We start from the raw sequence: 18632 nt of genomic DNA on the forward strand, positions 1-18632 counted from the left end.
AGGGCATGCTGGCTCCCAGGTGCTCTACCTATTAGCCTCGCTCCAGAGCTCCTTTCAAAGGCCACAGTCTTCCCGACATCCCAGCCTCTCCCTGTGGGCACCCGCCTCGCTCTCACCAGCCTCTCGGCCACTTTCTGCACACAGTTAGTGCTCTGCAGGCGCCACGTGTGATCTTCCCAGCGGCTCCACACGTGCACACATGGCTTTCGGTGACGCAGGGGCAAGCAGAAATACGGCCTGTACGGGGGGGGGGGGGGGGGGGGGGGGGGGGGGGGGGGGCCGGGAGGGTAGAAGAGCAGAGGCTGCGAGGGGCAGTCCTGGGCCACTGAAGATCTCCCAACACCCTCCTTCCAGACACCAGGAGTACTCACCCATTGCCATCCATGGGCTCAGGCCGCTGAGCAGGGGTCCCTAGCTCCTCCTCCAACACTAGCCCGGCTCCCATTTCCGTCTCCAGCAGAGGCTGTGCCTCCTCGGCCTTGCCCTCCGCTCCCTCCCCAGCCCTGGCCCTTGGGCCCAATTGCTCCTCCAGGCGGCCTGCACGACCTGCCCAGAGCAGCAAGGGTCAGGGGGAACCCAGCTTAGGGTCTGACCCCTCCTTCAAACTAACTCTGCCTCAATAAAAGCCAGAGCCCACCCCTTACTGAAGGTCAATTTCCCTTCCAGGGGCCTAAGTCTGGAACAAGAATCCCCACCCTTAAACCCATGACCCTCAGGGGTTCAGCTAGGCCACACACCGATAGATATCTCAAAGCTGATGGGCTGGGAGGCCAAGGCAGGGTCAATCATGGTGGCCTCAAAAAGCACACCGAAGAGCAGGAAATCTTGCAAGGGCGCCAGGGCATTCTGAGGAAGGAGGGTCAGACGGCAGTCAGCCCCCACCCACCCAGGTTGCAATCCGAACTTTGCTTGGCCACAATGCTGATAGAAAGACTGCAACCAAGACCTAGAAATACCACTACAAGTATCCTACCTCTCAGTGCTCAGCCCCCACCCCCCCCCCCCCCACATATGTATATACACAAGAGCACATGTATACACACATTGCATTCTTTATCCAGGCCCAGAAATTCAGACTCCACCCCTGTGTTTAACGCCAGGGAGCCAGTTACTCCAGAGCTGAGAGTGACCCCCTCCCTTTGCTAAAACCCCAGCTCCCACCTCTGGCAGAGGCAGCAAGTCCTCCACCTCCACCTCCACAGCACCAGGAATCTCAGGACCATCACCACTGGGACTGGCATCCAGGTGCTGTGGGATCCCGGTTGGGGTCTGGCCCCCCCTGGCTTTCTTCTTCTTTCTCATGAGCCTGGACAATCTGGGTCCCTGTGGGGCCTGGGGAGGCTCAGGTTCAGCTCTCCCTTCCGATACTTCCATGGACACAGCAACCAGCAGGCGGCCGCGGAACCAAATGCCTTGGCCAAGTCCTTCATTGAGACTTTGAAGACCATCCCGGAGTCCCCCACTGGGGGGAGAGCCATAGAGAGGCACCCATGCCGGGCCGAAAGTGGGGTTAAACCCCGCTGTGGGGGACAAGAACAGCGTTTTGGAGGAAAGCACGGGGCAGATGGGTACTAGGTCAGTCTATGCAGCATACTCTTATCTCCTGCAAGTCCAAGGGGGCAGGGAGTCGGATTGGGCTTTGGCAGCTCTGAGAGGGAAGTCTGAGAACAGCTGCGGACCGACAGCTACGGACCAAAACCCGAGAGCACATCTAATCTACCCCAGCTCCCAAAGGCCCTTGGGACAAACAACCCGTAGCTCTACTGCGGAAGCCCGAGTTCTGGGGGTGGAGTCACGATTGGGGCGGAGCTATAGGTGATCCCGTGAGGGGCGGGGTGAACGCAAGATGTGAGTGGGTTTATTTTCTCTGCGTGCAAATCTTCAGGGAGAGCACAGCTGGCGCGGCTACTGGATATGCGGCTGTCCTTAGGTTTTTGTCAACAGAGGCAAACCTAGAGTGGGGTTTGTAGTCTGGGGACCACAGGTGAGGCCCCGAAGGGCGGGGACGGCTTGGTGCTGGGTGGAGGGGCGGAGCGGGATAGCAGGGCTGGAGTTTGCGGCCAGGGGAGGGACCCAGGGCGGGCAGGACCAGGCGGAGGCAGCAAACGCTGGCCGCAGGCGCTCACCCGTGCGGCCCGGGTGTGAGATCTGCCTCAGGTCTAGCACGTGCGTGGCGACGGCCATATCGACCAAGGGTGCGTCGTCCCGCAGCTGCAGACGGAGGCCGCGCGTCAGCGGCGGGAAGAGCTCCACGAAGCTCAGCTGCTCGTTCCACTCGGGCGCCGCCGCCTCGCCGCGCACAGACGTCTCGCCCTGGGGGCCGCGGCGGAGTGGGGTCAGCACGGCACCGGGGCCCGCGCCTCGGCCGAGTGGGGACGGGAGGGACTTACCTGCTGCCCCAGGAAAGACACCCGCACGTACGGGTCCATGAGGACGCGCTGGTCCTGCAGGGCGCGGGCCAGACTGCCTAGCAGCCCCGGGCGCAGCGCGGGCAGCCCCTCGGCCCGGTACACGCGCACGCGCAGCCGCGCCCACGGCCTCGCGGCCGGCACCCCGCGTGGCAGGAGCAGGTTCCTAAGGGAGTGGGGCGCTGAGGCCGCGGAACGCTGCGGTGTCGGGCTTCACCACCCCCCCCCCCCCCTACGGCGTCCCGGAGGCCACGCCCGGTCTTATTCTTACCCCCACCCTCACCCCAGCTCACTTCTCGATGTCGGAACTGTGACCTGGGCCCGGGGCTGGTAGCGGAGGAGGCAGGTCCCCGCGCGCCCGCACGGACAAAGTGACTTTGACGAAGCCTTTGGTCCCAGCACGGGTGTCCCGAGGGTCGTGCAGCGGAGCCCATTTCTGGTAGAAGTGGCCATCTGGGGGCGGAGGGGCAGGCCACGGGTCAGAGGAGACCGGCGGGCTGCACTGACCCGCATTCGTGTCGGACTCGGTAGGGAGGAGAGGCAGTACATGGAAGTCCACCTTCCCAAGAGGCTTCTCTCTCCGAAGTTAGTATCTAGGGATCAGTGTCCGGAGGGTCAGTTCCCCTTGGTGCAGATGAGTCTAAAGCAGGAGAGGGTTCGCTACCTGGCTGGTCGAAGATAATGCCCAGGTCCATCCTGAAGGTGCCTATCTGGGAGGCCATAAAGGGGAGGGCCTGCGAATGGAAAGCCTGGGGGAAAATGGTGTTAGTTTTGGAGCTTCGGTATCCTCCGTTCTCTGGCGGAAACCCCTCATCCCTACCCGCCTTACCGTGATCTCCAGCAGTAAGTCTTGGAGGTGAAGCCGGGTCTCATGAAATTCGAACAAGAAGTACTAGGTTGAAGTGGGGAAACAAGAGAGGCGAAAGAACATTGGTTATATGCGAAGGGTTCACGCCAGCTGGCCCCTGCCTCTTGCAAAAAGAACGCCCTCCTTCCCCTGCTGGCGCCTCTTTGTACCCTCTCCTTCATCAAGCCCCTCTTGACCGCAGGCACTTGCTCAATTCCACCTAGGCCGCGTCCCCTCCGCGGACTGGGTACATGCTGGGTCTTTCCCATTCTCTTGTCAAGCCCCATTCTTCCTTGGTCGCACACACCTCGTTGTAGAAGGGGCAATTAGTCCCGCGTTGCGTGGCGGTCACTCGGCGCCGGTCCCCCACACGCACTGCCACATAGGGGTTAATGTTGACTCCAACCAGCTTCTGGGCCTCCAGCACTGTAACCCCTACCTGAAGGGTGCAGAAGGAGGAGAAAAGGAAGCCATCCCTGCCAAGTAAGGAGGAGGGCGGGGGAACCACGTGTGTGGAGAGTGAGTGGTATTCACCAACGGCTAGGGTCTAGAGGAAGAGTGGTACCTGGAAGTCCTGAGCTCTGGACATCTGGAAAGGATCCCCTCGAGCCAGGCCCCGGGTGCGACTGCCAGAAGTACAAGGTAAGCTCTCACTTCACTTCCTCTCCCCTATCACCTACGTACTTTTGCTCAGTGCTAGGGATAAGATCTCCTCTCTTCTGGATTCTGAATCCTTCCAGTCTGTCTTGCATCCATCTCAACCCTACACCCAGAATGTGACTCATTCCTGGAGCCCTGAAACCATTCATTCATTCAACAAAGATTTGTTGGGCACCTACTATGTACCAACAAACACTATTCTAGGTCCTGGGACACTGCAGTGAACAAAAGAGACAAAATTCCCTACCCTCCTCAAGCTTTCATCCCCTACATGGGCTCCAGAAGCTCCTATGTGTGCCAGTGTAACTGTGTGTGTGAATGTGGCAGTGTCTATGCCTTAACTCCAGGACATCCACTCCTCACCCATACCCTGGGGCTGTTTGTGAGTGTGGATGAGCATGGGCCTACACGAATAAGCGCCTGAGGTTGACACACTGGTGGGTATGGGAGCAGGTGTGGGTACAAGTTACCTCCTGAGGTGGCTGAACACAACTCCAGAAAGCTCCACATCAGGCTCATCCTCCAGCTCCAGCTCCAGCTCCAGCTCACCATCTTCATTGTCCTGCTGAGCTAGGCCTCGAACTAGCCTGTGGCCCAATGCCACTGCCTGCCGCTCCAGCCGGGCCTCCCCAGGCCTGATAGGAAAGGCCTTCAAGGGACATGTCTGGAACCTGTCCCTCATCTCTGGGCACCCTTGATTTCCCTGACCCTAGGACTGACCTCTGACCCTTAGGCTGACCCCACTATTTCCAGGACTGACCCCTAATCTGGGATCCCTAATTCCGGAATTGACCCCTGATTCTAGGACTGACTTCTCACCCTGGAATTGATCCAATACTGATCCCAGACGGTGGGACTGACCCCATATCACTGACTCCTAAATCCCAACCAAGACTGACTTGGTAACCCCAGACCATCCCCACATACTTACTCCAGCTCCTGGAAGCCCACGTTGGGGATGATCAGCTCTGAGCTAGAAGGAGGATAAATGAAAGGAGTGAGGGGCCAGCCTTGACTACAGAGCTGCAACCCAGGCAGCACAGGGCCAAGGGTCACCACATCCAGCAGATCCAGAGAGGAATTAGGTACCACTTCTGCCTTCCCAAGGCCTACCTGGGCTGGGACAATCAGGCCTTGCTTAGATTGCAGGGGGCAAGAGGTGGGGTACCTGTCCCGGATGGATGCTCCAAAGTCCTCCTCTGCCCAGGCTCCAGCTGCACCCTCTGGGGGCTGATACTTCAGGTCAAGTTCCACCTGGATCTGAAAACAGACACACAATGTGCCCTAGAGCCCCCCAAACTGTCTCGGGCTAAGAGAAGTCCAAGGACAATGCCTTTTACTCCACCTATAAACAGAGACCCTCCTGGCCTGCATCCGTGGTGACTTTGTGGTTCCTCTCTGGCCATTAATAATATTGACTAACTACAACCTATGAAAAACTTAGCATGAGCAAGTTACCTCTTGAAGAGGCCAAACATGACTCCAAAATTCTCTCGTTGCTCTTGGAAATTCATTACTGTGGCCCTCATAGCTCTGCATGGTCTGACTCCTGCCAACCCTTCCAGTCCTATCTAATATGGGGTCTTCTCCTGCCCTGCACCCCAGTTATGCTCTCTCAGAGCACTGGGATTTTGCATATGCCAGTTCTTCTGCCTGAAACCTTCTCTGCTCCCACTTAGTTAACTCCTGTCATCCTTCCATTCCAAGTTCAACCAGTACTTCCTCAGGGAATTTTTGCTGACCCCCATATAGGTTACATCCCTTGGTTATACCCTTTCCCAGGGTCCTACCAGCTCTTTTGTAACACACATCTGTGACAATTTTGCATTTATTTGTGTGAATATTTGTTTAATATTTGCCTCTCTCTTTAGATACAGAACTCTAAGAGGGCAAATCCTTATCTGGTTTTGCTCACCATTCAATCCTTATTGCCCAACACAACACACACGGCACAGCTTATAATCAGAGCTCAACAAACAACAGACTGATTGAAAAGTTCAACATTTCCTATGACTCCATATAAGGTAAATGAGGAAACAGTTTGGTGAAGCTAAATAGCTTGTTCAGGTTATCAGTAGGGAAATGGTGGATCTGAGATTTGAACCCAGGTCCATTCCTACCAGGTTAGATGACCCTCCATGAAACACTAGGAAAATTCAGTCAGGTTCATCTCTGCCTCCCACAAGAACGGAGTCTATACCGGGTAGGGAGCAGCACAGAATGGCTCTTGGCCCATGTGGGACTAAGGCAGGGGCTACAATGAAAGGAGCCCTGGCTGGGAGGCCTTGTTACCACTCCTGTCTGGATCTGGGTTTTCCTCTCTGAAAAATGGAACTCTCTATCTAGAAGGACACTCAAGCTTGAGGGTGGCAGGCTGAGGACTGGTGAGACTCACCGGGGATACCCGCAGATTCTCATCCACTAGGGCCTCCCGTAGCACCAAATGCCCAGTATGCTGTAGCTGCTGCAGGGAGATCACCAGGGTCCCCAGAGACCTGGGGATGTGGCATGGGGGTAAAAGAATGACCTAGGGGAATATCCCCTCTTACTATGTCCAGCCCCACCTGCATCCTTGGCTTCCCCAGGCCTACTCACCTGGGGCTGAACACACGGCTGCAGTTAACCACCTGCACAGACAGACATTCCGCAGCCAGCGGAGCCCCGTAGTGTGGCCAGTGGAACAGCTGGAGATAAGAGGAATCTTGTGACACACAATGCTGGACTTACCCTGACCCCCAATCCAGAGCCTATCCTAGCCAGGAGATAGGATCCAGCCCTCCAAAGTTGGAGCTTACTTGATGACCAATGTCCCAAACCTGGAACAACCCCTCCCCCCAACACAGGATTGACTGCAAACTAGGGCTGATCTGAGGGTAACTACCAATCAAGAACTAATCCCCCCAGTCTTGGCTTCTCAAGCCTGAGAGACTAACCCCACTTCCTGAGAGCACAGCCCCCCAAAACCAGGAATATGCCCCCCAACTCATCTGAGGAGGGACTTACATGAGCACAGATCAATGTCTCCCTATCCAGGACCCAACCCCACTCACCTCACCAATATCTGCTTCTTGACCACAGTGAATTTTCCTTGTTTTCTGGGTGAAGCCTGCTCAGAATCAAAACTAGTCAGTTATCAGCCCCTTCCCACAAATCACACACATACACACCCAGCACAGGGTCCAGTCCCCCTGGGCTGGGCTTACCCATGGAGAAAGGTAGTAGATGGAGGGGAGAGAGGCAGAGAAATGGGCTAGAGGAGAGAAGAGACAGGCTGGAGAGATGCCTAGGCACTGGATTGGGGGACCTAAGGAGGAGGAATGGGAACCCTCCAGTTGCAAAAATCCTTAGAGCACCCCTACAAGCCTCACCCCGAAAGCTGAGCCTCACTTGTCGGTCATGGCTGCCTGGCAGCCCCATCAGTCGCCGCACACGCACAATCAGAGCCATTGTCCCAGGGCCACTGGCTCTCCCTCTGCCCGTCTGCCCTCCTGCCAACCTGCCTGTTCACCTGAATCACCTCTGACTCACTGGACTCACCCAGCAAGTTCAGCAATCCCTGCCCTTTAGTCAAACACACAGGCAGGCTTGGGGGGTCATGGGTGAAGAGAGAGCTGAAGGACTGAGAGAAGGAGGTAAGGTTGCTGTGGTCTGCTCTGTCCTCCCTGCCTCTTCCAGCTTCAGCCTCCACCCTGCATCCACCCTTGTGAAGTGGGAGCTGGGATAGGGTGGGGATGGAACCAAGGGGAAAGACAGGACCCTAGTTTGTCCCCACTAGCCAATGAGGCCTCAAGGGCACGGGTCTCATGGTGCTCCTTTTTCATCTCTCTGTCCTCAATGCCAAGCTCAGGGTCTGGTGCATGGTAGACCCTCAAAAAGCTTTTTAAATAAATGGGCGGATTGATAAATGAATCCCCGAGCCCCCAGCATTAGTACTACAGGCATTCAACACATTTGAAATAATGAGTGGTTGAATGTGTGTCCCTAGCTTGCACATAGCAGGTATTCAAAACACTTCCTAACCAGAAAACAGAGGTCCTTAACTTGGGGTCTTACATAGATAGGCTGCAGGGAGTCTGCAAACTCTTGAACTTGCCTATAAAATATTGAGTAATTGTGCATGCTGCGCATTAAGCTCCTCCCATATCCTTAAACAGATGCGCAATATTTTTACTGAATGAAGGAATGAATGTATCTGATAGTTTGAACCCATGTGTGATTGTAACTATGTGTTGAGTGTGTATCCTGGCCATCTATTTAGTTATTCTATTTAATGACACCTCCTATATGTAGGACTTGTGCTATGCTACCCTGTGGGGGAAGGGGTGCAGCCACAGCAGTGAATTGGACATGTTCTCTGTCTTCCAGTAGCTTCATGGACTCCAACATCAAACAAGGCCTAGAAAGACTGTAATTCCCATCAGAGCAGGAAAGGGTCAGGACTCAGGAGCTCAAGAAGAGGGAGGCCAGGGGTGCTTAAAATGGGCTTTGAGGGGACACCTGTTTGGCTCAGTCAGTACAGCATACGACTCTTGATCCAGGGTGATGAGTTCAAGCCCCATACTGGGCATGGAGCCTACTTTAAAAAAGAGATAATAGGGGCGCCTGGGTGGCGCAGTCGGTTAAGCGTCCGACTTCAGCCAGGTCACGATCTCGCGGTCTGTGAGTTCGAGCCCCGCGTCAGGCTCTGGGCTGATGGCTCGGAGCCTGGAGCCTGTTTCCGATTCTGTGTCTCCCTCTCTCTCTGCCCCTCCCCCGTTCATGCTCTGTCTCTCTCTGTCCCAAAAATAAAAATAAAAAACGTTGAAAAAAAAAATTAAAAAAAAAAAATAATAAAAAAGAGATAATAAAAGAAATAAAATGGACTTTAAGGACAGGAGTTGAGCAGAGAAGGACATCCAGGCAGTGGGAAGGAATGCAGGGTGTGTTTTGGGACCTGTGATTTGTCATTTTGACCTGTGTACGAGGAATGTATTAGGTGGCAGCAGACATAAAATTTAGACCATCAGAGGAGCTAGACCATCTTGTTGTGTGGCCTTAAGCCAGACATGATGCCTCCTTGTGCTTCAGCTTCTTCAACTCAATAGTGGGGTTGGAAAGCCCTGTTCTGTGTCCCAGGTGTTAGCTGCTCAATTGAGTTTTGAGGTCTATAAAACACCAAACAGGCATAGGTTGTTCTGTTTCTAAGCAAGGTCCAGGTTAGACCTCAAGATTCCAGATGTTGGGGGAGGGCTTCCCCTCCTCCGCTGATGTATGGGGGCACTGAGATCCAAAGGAGGCCAAAAGGGGGACCAGAATTCTTAGTTCACAGTGCCCTGGCCTTTCCCTCCCTTTACCCCTGAACTCTGTGACATCTAATCAAGCAAGGTATTGAAGCCACCCCTTCTGGAAACTAATGCAGGCACCTCCCCTTCTGGGCAGGAACACAACCTGGCAAGTTCTCGCTCCCCCCCCCCCCCCCCAAGAACTGACACTTCACTTCCTAACATTCCAAAGAAGATGGGATGTGGCAGAAAGAGTACTAGGCTCTAGGGCAGGATTTTGGAATTCTAATCTCTATCATGCACTGTGTGGTGTCTGGAAAGTCCTTTCCCCTTTCTGGACCTATTTGCCTAGCTATAAATGTGCATATGCACTGCATTACTTTCCCTCCCTCCCTCCTTCCTTCCTTCCTTCCTTCCTTCCTTCCTTCCTTCCTTCCTTCCTTCTTCCTTTCTCTCTCTTTCTTTCTGCATTGCTTTTCAAAGTGTGGTCCTTAATGAGGATCACACATGTGGTTGTTAAAAATGCACATTCCTGCACCCACTCAAGAAATGCTAAAGTAGGGGCGCCTGGGTGGCGCAGTCGGTTAAGCGTCCGACTTCAGCCAGGTCACGATCTCGCGGTCTGTGAGTTCGAGCCCCGCGTCGGGCTCTGGGCTGATGGCTCGGAGCCTGGAGCCTGTTTCCGATTCTGTGTCTCCCTCTCTCTCTGCCCCTCCCCCGTTCATGCTCTGTCTCTCTCTGTCCCAAAAATAAATAAAAAACGTTGAAAAAAAAATTAAAAAAAAAAAAAAAAAAAAAGAAATGCTAAAGTAGATTCTTAAATTGTACCTGCAAACCTGAATTTCTGTTCTGTTGCAGGAGTTCTGGGAACTCTGGTCTCCTGTCTGTGACTTTCTGTGATTCCTCATTGCATTTTCAGTATCTCAGATGGTTGGTTTGAGTGTGGGTATGGTGTTTGGTGCATACTGAATGAAGTCTTAGCCCACAGACCTTTGGTGAATATGGGTCTGGGAGAGGGAACCACGGATCCTAAGGTCAGAGTTTCCTAGCCTGATGACAAGGATGAAAAGAGGGGCCTGAAGGGTTTGCAGAGCAAAAGAAACTGAGTATTTTCTTAGATGTGCCCTGGGTGACATTCATTCATTAGGCCTATCTAGGTCCTGGGTATACACTAGTGAACAAAACAAAAATACCTGCCTTCATAAGTTTTTATGTTCTAGTGAGTGTGATAGGCAATGAAGAAATATATAAGTAAAATATATAGCATGTTGGTGATATGAACTGAGGAGAAAAACAAAGCAGGAAGGGGGATAGAAATTCTTTCACGCCAAGTGCAGAAGATAGGAAGTTCTGGGAAGTGATGTGATGTCATCACTTGCTTTTTTTTTTTTTATTTTCTTTTTTTTAACGTTTATTTATTTTTGAGACAGAGAGAGACAGCGTGAACAGGGGAGGGTCAGAGAGAGGGAGACACAGAATCTGAAACAGGCTCCAGGCTCTGAGCTGTCAGCACAGAACCCGATGCGGGGCTCGAACCCACGGACCGCGAGATCATGACCTGAGCCAAAGTCGGACGCTCAACCGACTGAGCCACCCAGGCGCCCCTGTCATCACTTGCTTTAACATGGGAAAGAATGAGACTGCCAGGCTCCCAGGGACGTCACGACTAGCTCTGTGACGCATCGTCAGGGAGTTCCGTAGAGATCACGGGCTCCTTTATGACGTCAGCAGCTGGGCCCAGATAACAGAGGAGGTTAGATCCCGCCGGGGGGCCCGCCGGCTGCACGCAGGGTCCGTGAGGTCTCCGCGGCGCACATTAGCTGAAGGAGGGCCGAGAGCCTTGGCAGCTGCGGCGGCGACTTTGGTGTCCGTGACAGGGTGCCCCGGGGTCAGGATGCGGCGGAGCCCCCGCCCGGGCTCGGCGGCGTCCCCGCATAAGCGCACGCCCAACTTCTACAGCGACAACAGCAACAGCTCAGTGAGCGTCACCTCGGGGGACAGCAGCGGGCACCGGTCAGCTGGGCCGGGGCCCGGGGAGCCCGAGGGCAGAAGAGCCCGGGGCTCGAGCTGCGGTGAGCCCGTCTTGAGCGCAGGAGTGCCCGGAGGAACCACATGGGCTGGAAGCCCTCGGCAGAAGCCTGCGCCTCGGAGCTACAAAGGGCCGACCGCCTGTGGCGCGGCAACCGTGAGGGGCGGGGCCTCGGGTGCGGGCGGGGTCGAACCCGGGAGAGCTGAGGGAGGGGGCAGGGCATAAGGGGCGGGGCTTGGCACGGAATGGGGATAAATATCTGGGCACCTCCTAAGGGGCGGGGCCTATGGGGTGAAGAGGGGAGACACCAAATAAAATTCTCTAAGGGGCGGGATCTAGGTGTGATGGACGGTCCTGGGAAGGGGCGGGGAAAGTTTTGATTGGACAACACTGAGAAAGCGCGGCCTTGGTGTTAACATAAGTGGCTACCAGAGAAATGGGGCAGCACCAACACTTGTCTGGGGGCGGGGCCTCCGTTTGGCCGGGGGACTGATGTCTTGACCGAGCATCCCAGAGGGGCGGGCTCAGAGTGCTGAGCACCTGGGATGTGCATGCAGTGGGACCAATGCCGGTTGGGGGGTACTGCCCCGCTTCTGGGCTGGGGAACCTGCGGCCTGGTCCCGCGGAAAGAGTGGACCTGCCTTGCGCAAGGCCCCAATGGCGCCCTTGGGCTCCCGCAGAACCGGCTGGCTCTCCCGCAGTCTCTGAGGAGCAGTTCGACCTTCTCCCGACCCTGGATCTGAGGCAGGAGATGCCTCCACCGCGCGTGTCCAAGAGCTTCTTGAGTACGGGCCAGATCAGCCCGGAAACCCTCTGACCTTCCAGCTCCCCTCTCTGAACTCCGGTTCTCATTTCTGAGACCCTGTTCGTTTTGAGTCCTTGGCCCATGTCAGTCTCCAGCCCCTTCCCTGAGCCCGATCCACCTTCTCTGAGCCTGAACTCATTCTCCGTGCCCCCATCTAATGCTCCTAGCCCACTCCCCTCTTCCTGAGCCTCTTCTGAACCTCGAACCCCACGCTTACCGAGCCCTTCTTCACCTCTTCCCCCTCTGAGGCCCCTCTCCTCTCCCCAGGCCTGCTGCTTCGGGTGCTGAGCGTGTTGTTGTCCCTGGTAGGAGACGTGCTGGTCATTGTGTACAGGTCAGAGGGAGGGAATGGGGAGCTCCAGGGACTGCTTTTTGGAGGGGATAGGGAGCAGAGCCGGGCCAGCAAAGGCTTGACCCTGACTCAGATCTGGCTGAGTCCTGTCGGCGGGAGCTGGGTCTAGTACCTTGGCGTGAGGGCTGTGGGGTTCACGAGGGTCTGGGTCCTCAGCTTCCCTCCGGTTCTTCAGGGAGGTCTGTTCCATCCGCTTCCTGCTCACGGCCCTGTCACTGCTGAGCCTCTTTCTGGCAGGTGAGGGGGTGGCGAATCCCCTGGGGCCCCCGCCCTGGATGCTTTGGAGCCAAACCCGGCACATTTTCTCCTGTATCCCTCAACACCCTGAGCACCTTCAACTGCTCACGGTCCCCTTCAGAGCCCCCTCAAGGCTTTTCTCTCCTCACTGTCCCTTTATGCCAAGGAAACCCTCTCCCTTGGCTCCCCCTGAGACTACCCCTCTTTCCCCAGCACTCTGGTGGGGGCTGCTGTATCTGGTCCCTCCTTTGGAGAATGTGAGTCAGGGCGTCTGTATCCTAGGGTGGGTGCGTGGCAGGGTGCGTGAACCTGGAGGTTTTGTGGGTCCCCTGGCCTGGTGGGAGGGGGACAAGTGCTGGAGGGTCGAATCCTAAGGAAGGGCTGGATATAGACAGATCCCTGAGGGATTGTGCCCAGAGGCAGCTGGGGGTCTCTGAGGGGTCCTGGCAGGTCGGGGGGTGGGGACAGTCCTCAAAAAGAAGGCCCTTTGAGTCCGGCTGCTCCCAGGCTGAAGTGGGAGAAGGGAGTGGGTGGGACTGAGCTGTGCTGTCTTTTGTGCCTCCCTCCCTCCATAGGAACCTAAGGAGATGCTGACTCTAAGGTGAAAGTGGGCACCTGGGGTGGGGAATTAGGGGGCGCAAAGGTGTTTCTGTGCGGGGCCTTACGGGAAGCGCCCAGGGGGACCGGGAGCCAACCCCACCCGTGCCGACCTCCCGCCTGCAGCGAGTATCACGAGCGCGTGCGCTCCCAGGGGCAGCAGCTGCAGCAGCTCCAGGCCCAGCTGGATAAACTACACAAGGAGGTGTCCAGCGTTCGCGCAGCCAACAGCGAGGTGAGCCCCGCAGCCCGCGGCTGTCCAGCGCACCGCCCCGTGTCTCGGCCCGCCGCTCAGTCCACCTCGGAAGCCCCCTGCGGAGCGCCGCTCCCTGGGTCGCAAGCCGTAAACCCCGCCGCCCCGGAGTCCCTACTTCGGAGTTTCTCCCAGGACCCACAAAGTCTACAGCAGAGAACCTAGCCCCAGAACTTTGCCTCCCTGTAAACCTGCCCGCTAGCTCCGTCCCTCCAGGCCCTGTCCTCCCTCTTTTCAGAGAGTGGCCAAGCTCGTATTCCAGAGGTTGAATGAAGACTTTGTGAGGAAACCTGACTATGCGCTGAGCTCTGTGGGTAAGACCCAGAGACACTGCGAGACTGAGACTCAGAGACACCGGAAGAGACGGAGACCTTGACACAGACAGACCTACGCACATGACCGGTCCGAAGAGACCGACCTCAGAGACCCTGCCCCACCTGTCGGTCAGGCCTGGGAGCCTGAATGATTGCTTCTCCCTGCACCAGGGGCCTCCATCGACCTAGAGAAGACATCACACGACTATGAGGATGCGAACACTGCCTACTTCTGGAATCGCTTCAGCTTCTGGAACTACGCTCGGCCGCCAACAGTTATCCTGGAGGTGGGCCTGGAACTTGGATCCCAGAACGGGGCAAGGGACGGGTTGCTGGGGAAAGGACTCAACAGCTCGCTGGAGGTGGGACCCGGCTGAGCTGGGGGCGTGGCGATGGGCGGGGCCCTGCCTGAGGGAGGATGGGCCCGGCTGGAGGCGGGGCCTGGCGGTGCGAGGGACTGGGACACCGGACAGGATCTGGCTGCATATAGACCCGGGTGGAGGACTGGGCGGGGCCGATGGAGGGGTTGAGCTGAGGGCGGGGCCTATCAGAACCAATGGCCAGGCTGGGAAGGGCCGCAGTCGCTCGGTACGTGGGTTCTGAAGGTCTACCTGCTCGCCTGCAGCCAGATGTGTTCCCTGGGAATTGCTGGGCTTTTGAGGGCGACCAGGGTCAGGTGGTAATCCGGCTACCGGGTCGCGTGCAACTGAGTGACATCACCCTGCAGCACCCACCGCCCAGTGTGGCACACACCGGGGGAGCCAACAGCGCCCCCCGCGACTTCGCAGTCTATGTGAGTGAGGCTAGGGCTACGGGAGGTGGGGCGGATTTTGCCTAGTAAGCACCAGTCATGAAAATTGGTGTCACTGAGTCTTCGCTTGCTCATCTACATAATGGAGATACTACCACTCGCCTCTCAGGCCTACAGGTTATAAATAATTATAACCATATCCAAACTTTAGTTATGGCTTTATTGAGCCCTTAGTCTGTACTGAGTACTTTACATGGATCATCTTGCATCCACTCAACAACCTATGAAGTGCCCTCATCTCCCCCATCACTGATGAGAAAAGTAATGATCAGAAAGGCAATCTTATTTGCCAAGGTCACACAGCTAACAATTGGCCAGACTAAACTTTGCAACCTGGTTTCTTGGAGCCCACATTCCACACTACACTATCCTTAAACCAAAAAATAAAGAAGAGAGTGCCAGCTATTGCACACCATAGTAGGTCCTCAATAAAGTTGCTTTCTCCCTCTTCCACCTGTGCCTCACTGTCCCCAACCCCCCCCCCCCCCCCCCCCCCCCCCCCCGCTCACTCTTCACCTACCAGGGCCTCCAGGCTGATGATGAGACTGAAGTTTTCTTGGGGAAATTCACCTTCGATGTGGAGAAATCAGAGATTCAGACTTTCCACCTACAGGTGTGTGTCTCTGGGGGTGAGGGTGCTAAAGGAATAGGACAGTGAGGGAAGATTGGGGAGGAAGGCAGCCCTTGGGACAGCAGGCCTTGGCATGATCCATTTGTCTCCCCAGAATGACCCCCCAACTGCCTTTCCCAAGGTGAAGATCCAGATTCTAAGCAACTGGGGCCACCCCCGTTTCACATGCTTGTATCGAGTCCGAGCCCATGGCATGCGAACTTCAGAGGGAGCAGGGGACAGTGCCACGGGGGAACCCCATTAAACATGCTGATTGTTGGAGTAGAGTGCAGGTCTGTGCTGAAAGAAGCTGGAATCATACTGAGGTGTTTCTTGGGGGAAATCTGATTGCCTTTGGCCTATTGGTTGGGGGAGTCTACTTTCCAATGCGTTCTCTTATTGGAGAAGTTCAGATCAATACAGTAGCAGCAGCTCATGTTTATGGAGTACTTACCACATGCAAGAGATGGTGCTCTGGATATTTTACACATCGTCTAACTAATCCTCACAACCGTGGAAGGGGAAACCACTCGGGTCAGGGAATGCTCAAGAACATACAGTTAGTGAGGAACAGTGGCACAGGATTCAAATCTACCTTCCCCCAGAGGCCACCCTCTTTAACTCAGAGCTGCCAGTCAGCCTGAAGCCATGTTTGTACAGCTCAATTCCTACCCCCAACCTCTGGGAAAGTCCCCTCAACTCCTGCTAGGTGCAGGTGGAGAGGTTAACTACTTTTTTTAGGTTAACACTCAAAAACTAAGGAGACCTGAGAACCTCTAGGAAGCATCTGAGAGTAGATGCAGGCCTGGTACCCCTACTCAGGTTGTCTTTACTGCTAGGCACAGGCAGTCTAGTGTTCAATCTGTCCCTGCCCTCAGGGAGCCCGGTAGGGGAGAGTGTTAACCTAAAAAAAGCCTATAAACAGGCTATTCAGAAGAAATATAACCATAAACACATGAATGATATCTAGCCTTCAAAATTAAATAGATCCAAGCTAAAAATGACACATTTTTTTTTGCCTGTCAGATTAACAGAAAAGGGGTAAAAAAATTAAAAAAATTAAAAAAACCTGTTATGGAGAGCATTTTACAATATCTATTAAAATTTTAAATATTCTTATCCTTTGATCTAGCATTTCTACTTCCAGGAACCAATCCTTCAGAAATATTGCTGCACAGATAACTGTACAAGGATATTCATTACAGCACTTTGTAGCAGAACAAAATCGGATGGGACCCAAATCTCAATAATGGACTGGCTAAATAAGCTACAATACGCTCATACAAATAATACATAGGCATTAAAAAGAATAAGGTCACCAAAAGTTCTAATGGGCAAGACACCCAATATAACAACAACAAGGTACAAAGAGTATGTATAATATCCTACTTAGAAAAAAAACGTCAGACTTAGGAAACACATGAACCTTCACCTCTCATTATCTATTTTTATATTTCAAATAATTTTGTAGTAACTAGCATACATTTTAAAGCATGTTAAAATAGTATACACAATATGATCCCATTTTTGTAAAATAAAAAACATGTATACATTATAAATCTGCATAATGGACTAAAAAATCTGTACCAAATACTTTATTGGCACATTGGAGTTTAGATGATAATATTTTTTGTGTATTTTTTCTCTTACAATGAATACACATATTAATTTTCTAGTAAGAAAAAAACAGCTGTTAAAAATTTCAGGCTTGTGGTCTATCTTTAGGATTAGAACCACCACTGCTCTCTCCTGCAGGAAGTCTAGCATGATCCATGCACCATCATAAAACTCCTCCCTCCCCTCGCACTTTCCACCTTGTCTTCGTTCCCAGCTCAGCTCTGTCCTAAGGCAGTGCAGGCTGGGTGTTTGGCTTACACTTGATCCTTGTATTTTTTAAAAACAGAGTCAGTGTCTCTACACATCTAGCGAGGAATATCCAATTTCTTTGATTGGGGCTATGCTGTCAGAGGTATCCTTCATTCAACAACCCCTAAGGTGGACAAACTGAAGCTCAGGAGAAATAAACATGGTTAACAGCAGATTTCCACTTAAAAACACAGAGTGGTGGCAAAGCAGTGATCTTCATTGATTTTTATTGAATAAAGGACTCCAGGGGCAAGCAGGAGAGATCAAAAGCAACAATAGCAGGAACAAATATAAAAATATAAAATGTAAAGTGCAAGCACTGGGGAATGTGTGCAGGGTTGAGTTGTGTCCTTGGGGGACACAAGGCTGAGGACTAGCCACAGCCTACCCCCTAAAGGAATCTAGGTCTGAGCGGCCTGTGCAGGGCCCTTGGCTGGGGGTGGAAGTGGCTTGAATGGGGCCCAACCTTGGGCCTTGAAGTAGGAGACCAGTTGTATAGGTACCTCTGCGAGCACAGTCTGTGCCAGTGCCTCCCGAGGGGCCTGCCAGGAGAAGAAGGGCAAGGTCAGTGGTGGCCCCCTAAAAGCATCCCATAGTTTACATTTCATAGCAAAGAAAGGATACAAATCCCAACACCCAAACTTGCCCAGACTTAGATGAAAGGGTAAGTATCCCCACTCAGACAGAGGTGGAGGGGTAAGCTCCCAGATCTGATCTGCCCCCAAACTTGCCCCACTCACATTCTGGAAGCGACGGTAGGGCACAAACTGCACTATATCACGGGCAGCTGCCTCCCCGGAGCGCGTATGCAGGGGTCCACCATCAGCATCCAGCTGCTCCATGGCCTCAAAGTCAGCACCACCCACACCCACGATGATCACCGACATGGGAAGGTGTGAGGCACGCACCACAGCCTCACGTGTAGCCTCCACATCTGTCACAGCACCGTCGGTCAGCAGCAGCAGCACAAAGTATTGCTGGGGATAAGCCCATTCATAAACTGAGGCAGACCCTCCAAACACCCCAGCTACACATCCCCACATTGACAAGAAGTCCCTTGTTACATAGTCCTAAAGGGAGCCCTTGACCAAGAATGCCCACCACTACCTCTACCTCTCATGATCCTCACCGAGGCAGTCCTCTGATGTGCAGCCTGGGTTGCAAACCTGGCCACATGGTTGATAATGGGTGCAAAGTTGGTGGGGCCATAGAGGCGAACTTGGGGCAGGGCTTGGCGATAGGCATCCACAATGCCCTGGATGCCTAGAAAAGGAGGGCAAAAGAAAAAACCACACTAAAATACTGAGCCTCTTCAGGGTTGAGTCAGTCCTGACATCACCCCATCCTGGCCAAGGAGATTTGAGAACCTGGGTGCATTTCGTTTGGCCACCCCTATAACCCAAGGTACTTAACCTTATCCTACAGATGGAAAAATTAAGACCAAAGAGAAAAAGAGCACTTGCCCTAAATCACAACTTGAGTTAACACTAATTAAGGGGTCTCCTAAACAAATCTAGGACAGTTGAGCATCAGATTACAACCCACTTAATAATGAATTATAATCTAATTACTAAAATAAGAA

At 53.9% G+C, this 18632-nt stretch overlaps 3 protein-coding genes across 16 annotated transcripts in view; 1 reads left to right on the forward strand and 2 right to left on the reverse strand.

Moving 5' to 3' along the window:
• The window catches only part of LOC132672312 (fer-1-like protein 4), a 33865-nt gene extending 26443 nt beyond the window's left edge, over positions 1 to 7422 (reverse strand). The window contains exons 1-18 of the mRNA XM_078444127.2: positions 7284 to 7422; positions 6966 to 7021; positions 6511 to 6599; positions 6311 to 6410; positions 5084 to 5175; positions 4847 to 4888; positions 4386 to 4550; positions 3821 to 3881; positions 3563 to 3694; positions 3238 to 3300; positions 3073 to 3157; positions 2702 to 2861; positions 2391 to 2574; positions 2127 to 2313; positions 1162 to 1520; positions 738 to 846; positions 372 to 546; positions 117 to 237 (exon numbers count right to left, since the gene is read on the reverse strand). Of these exons, the coding sequence (XP_078300253.2) occupies positions 117 to 237; positions 372 to 546; positions 738 to 846; positions 1162 to 1520; positions 2127 to 2313; positions 2391 to 2574; positions 2702 to 2861; positions 3073 to 3157; positions 3238 to 3300; positions 3563 to 3694; positions 3821 to 3881; positions 4386 to 4550; positions 4847 to 4888; positions 5084 to 5175; positions 6311 to 6410; positions 6511 to 6599; positions 6966 to 7021; positions 7284 to 7362 (2259 nt within the window). The 5' untranslated portion in view covers positions 7363 to 7422. The remainder of the gene's footprint in view (positions 1 to 116; positions 238 to 371; positions 547 to 737; positions 847 to 1161; positions 1521 to 2126; positions 2314 to 2390; positions 2575 to 2701; positions 2862 to 3072; positions 3158 to 3237; positions 3301 to 3562; positions 3695 to 3820; positions 3882 to 4385; positions 4551 to 4846; positions 4889 to 5083; positions 5176 to 6310; positions 6411 to 6510; positions 6600 to 6965; positions 7022 to 7283) is intronic.
• A 3203-nt stretch (positions 7423 to 10625) lies between these two features.
• On the forward strand, positions 10626 to 16303 carry SPAG4 (sperm associated antigen 4). 8 transcript variants are annotated; one of them, XM_060616734.3, is made up of 12 exons: positions 10632 to 11380; positions 11886 to 11990; positions 12278 to 12344; positions 12538 to 12599; positions 12813 to 12856; positions 13175 to 13200; positions 13323 to 13431; positions 13688 to 13763; positions 13935 to 14050; positions 14389 to 14556; positions 15098 to 15187; positions 15300 to 16303. In XM_060616734.3, exons 1-12 carry the CDS (start codon positions 11071 to 11073, stop codon positions 15447 to 15449), a joined length of 1323 nt encoding a protein of 440 aa, XP_060472717.1. In that variant the 5' UTR covers positions 10632 to 11070; the 3' UTR covers positions 15450 to 16303. The 8 variants fall into 8 exon arrangements, with proteins under 8 accessions (XP_060472703.1, XP_060472709.1, XP_060472699.1 ...); XM_060616757.2 differs by having other exon boundaries at positions 11183 to 11361; XM_060616716.3 differs by having other exon boundaries at positions 10630 to 11380; positions 12538 to 12856.
• A 957-nt stretch (positions 16304 to 17260) lies between these two features.
• The window catches only part of CPNE1 (copine 1), a 35278-nt gene continuing 33906 nt past the window's right edge, over positions 17261 to 18632 (reverse strand). For all 7 annotated transcript variants that reach the window (XM_060616630.2, XM_060616670.1, XM_060616640.2 and 4 more), the window contains 3 exons: positions 18180 to 18313; positions 17791 to 18027; positions 17261 to 17592 (listed from right to left, as the gene is read on the reverse strand). In XM_060616630.2, the coding sequence (XP_060472613.1) occupies positions 17452 to 17592; positions 17791 to 18027; positions 18180 to 18313 (512 nt within the window). In that variant the 3' untranslated portion in view covers positions 17261 to 17451. The remainder of the gene's footprint in view (positions 17593 to 17790; positions 18028 to 18179; positions 18314 to 18632) is intronic.

This window comes from Panthera onca, chromosome A3, assembly GCF_046562875.1.
Source record: "Panthera onca isolate mPanOnc1 chromosome A3, mPanOnc1 haplotype 2, whole genome shotgun sequence".
In the NCBI taxonomy this organism is placed as follows: domain Eukaryota; kingdom Metazoa; phylum Chordata; class Mammalia; order Carnivora; family Felidae; genus Panthera; species Panthera onca.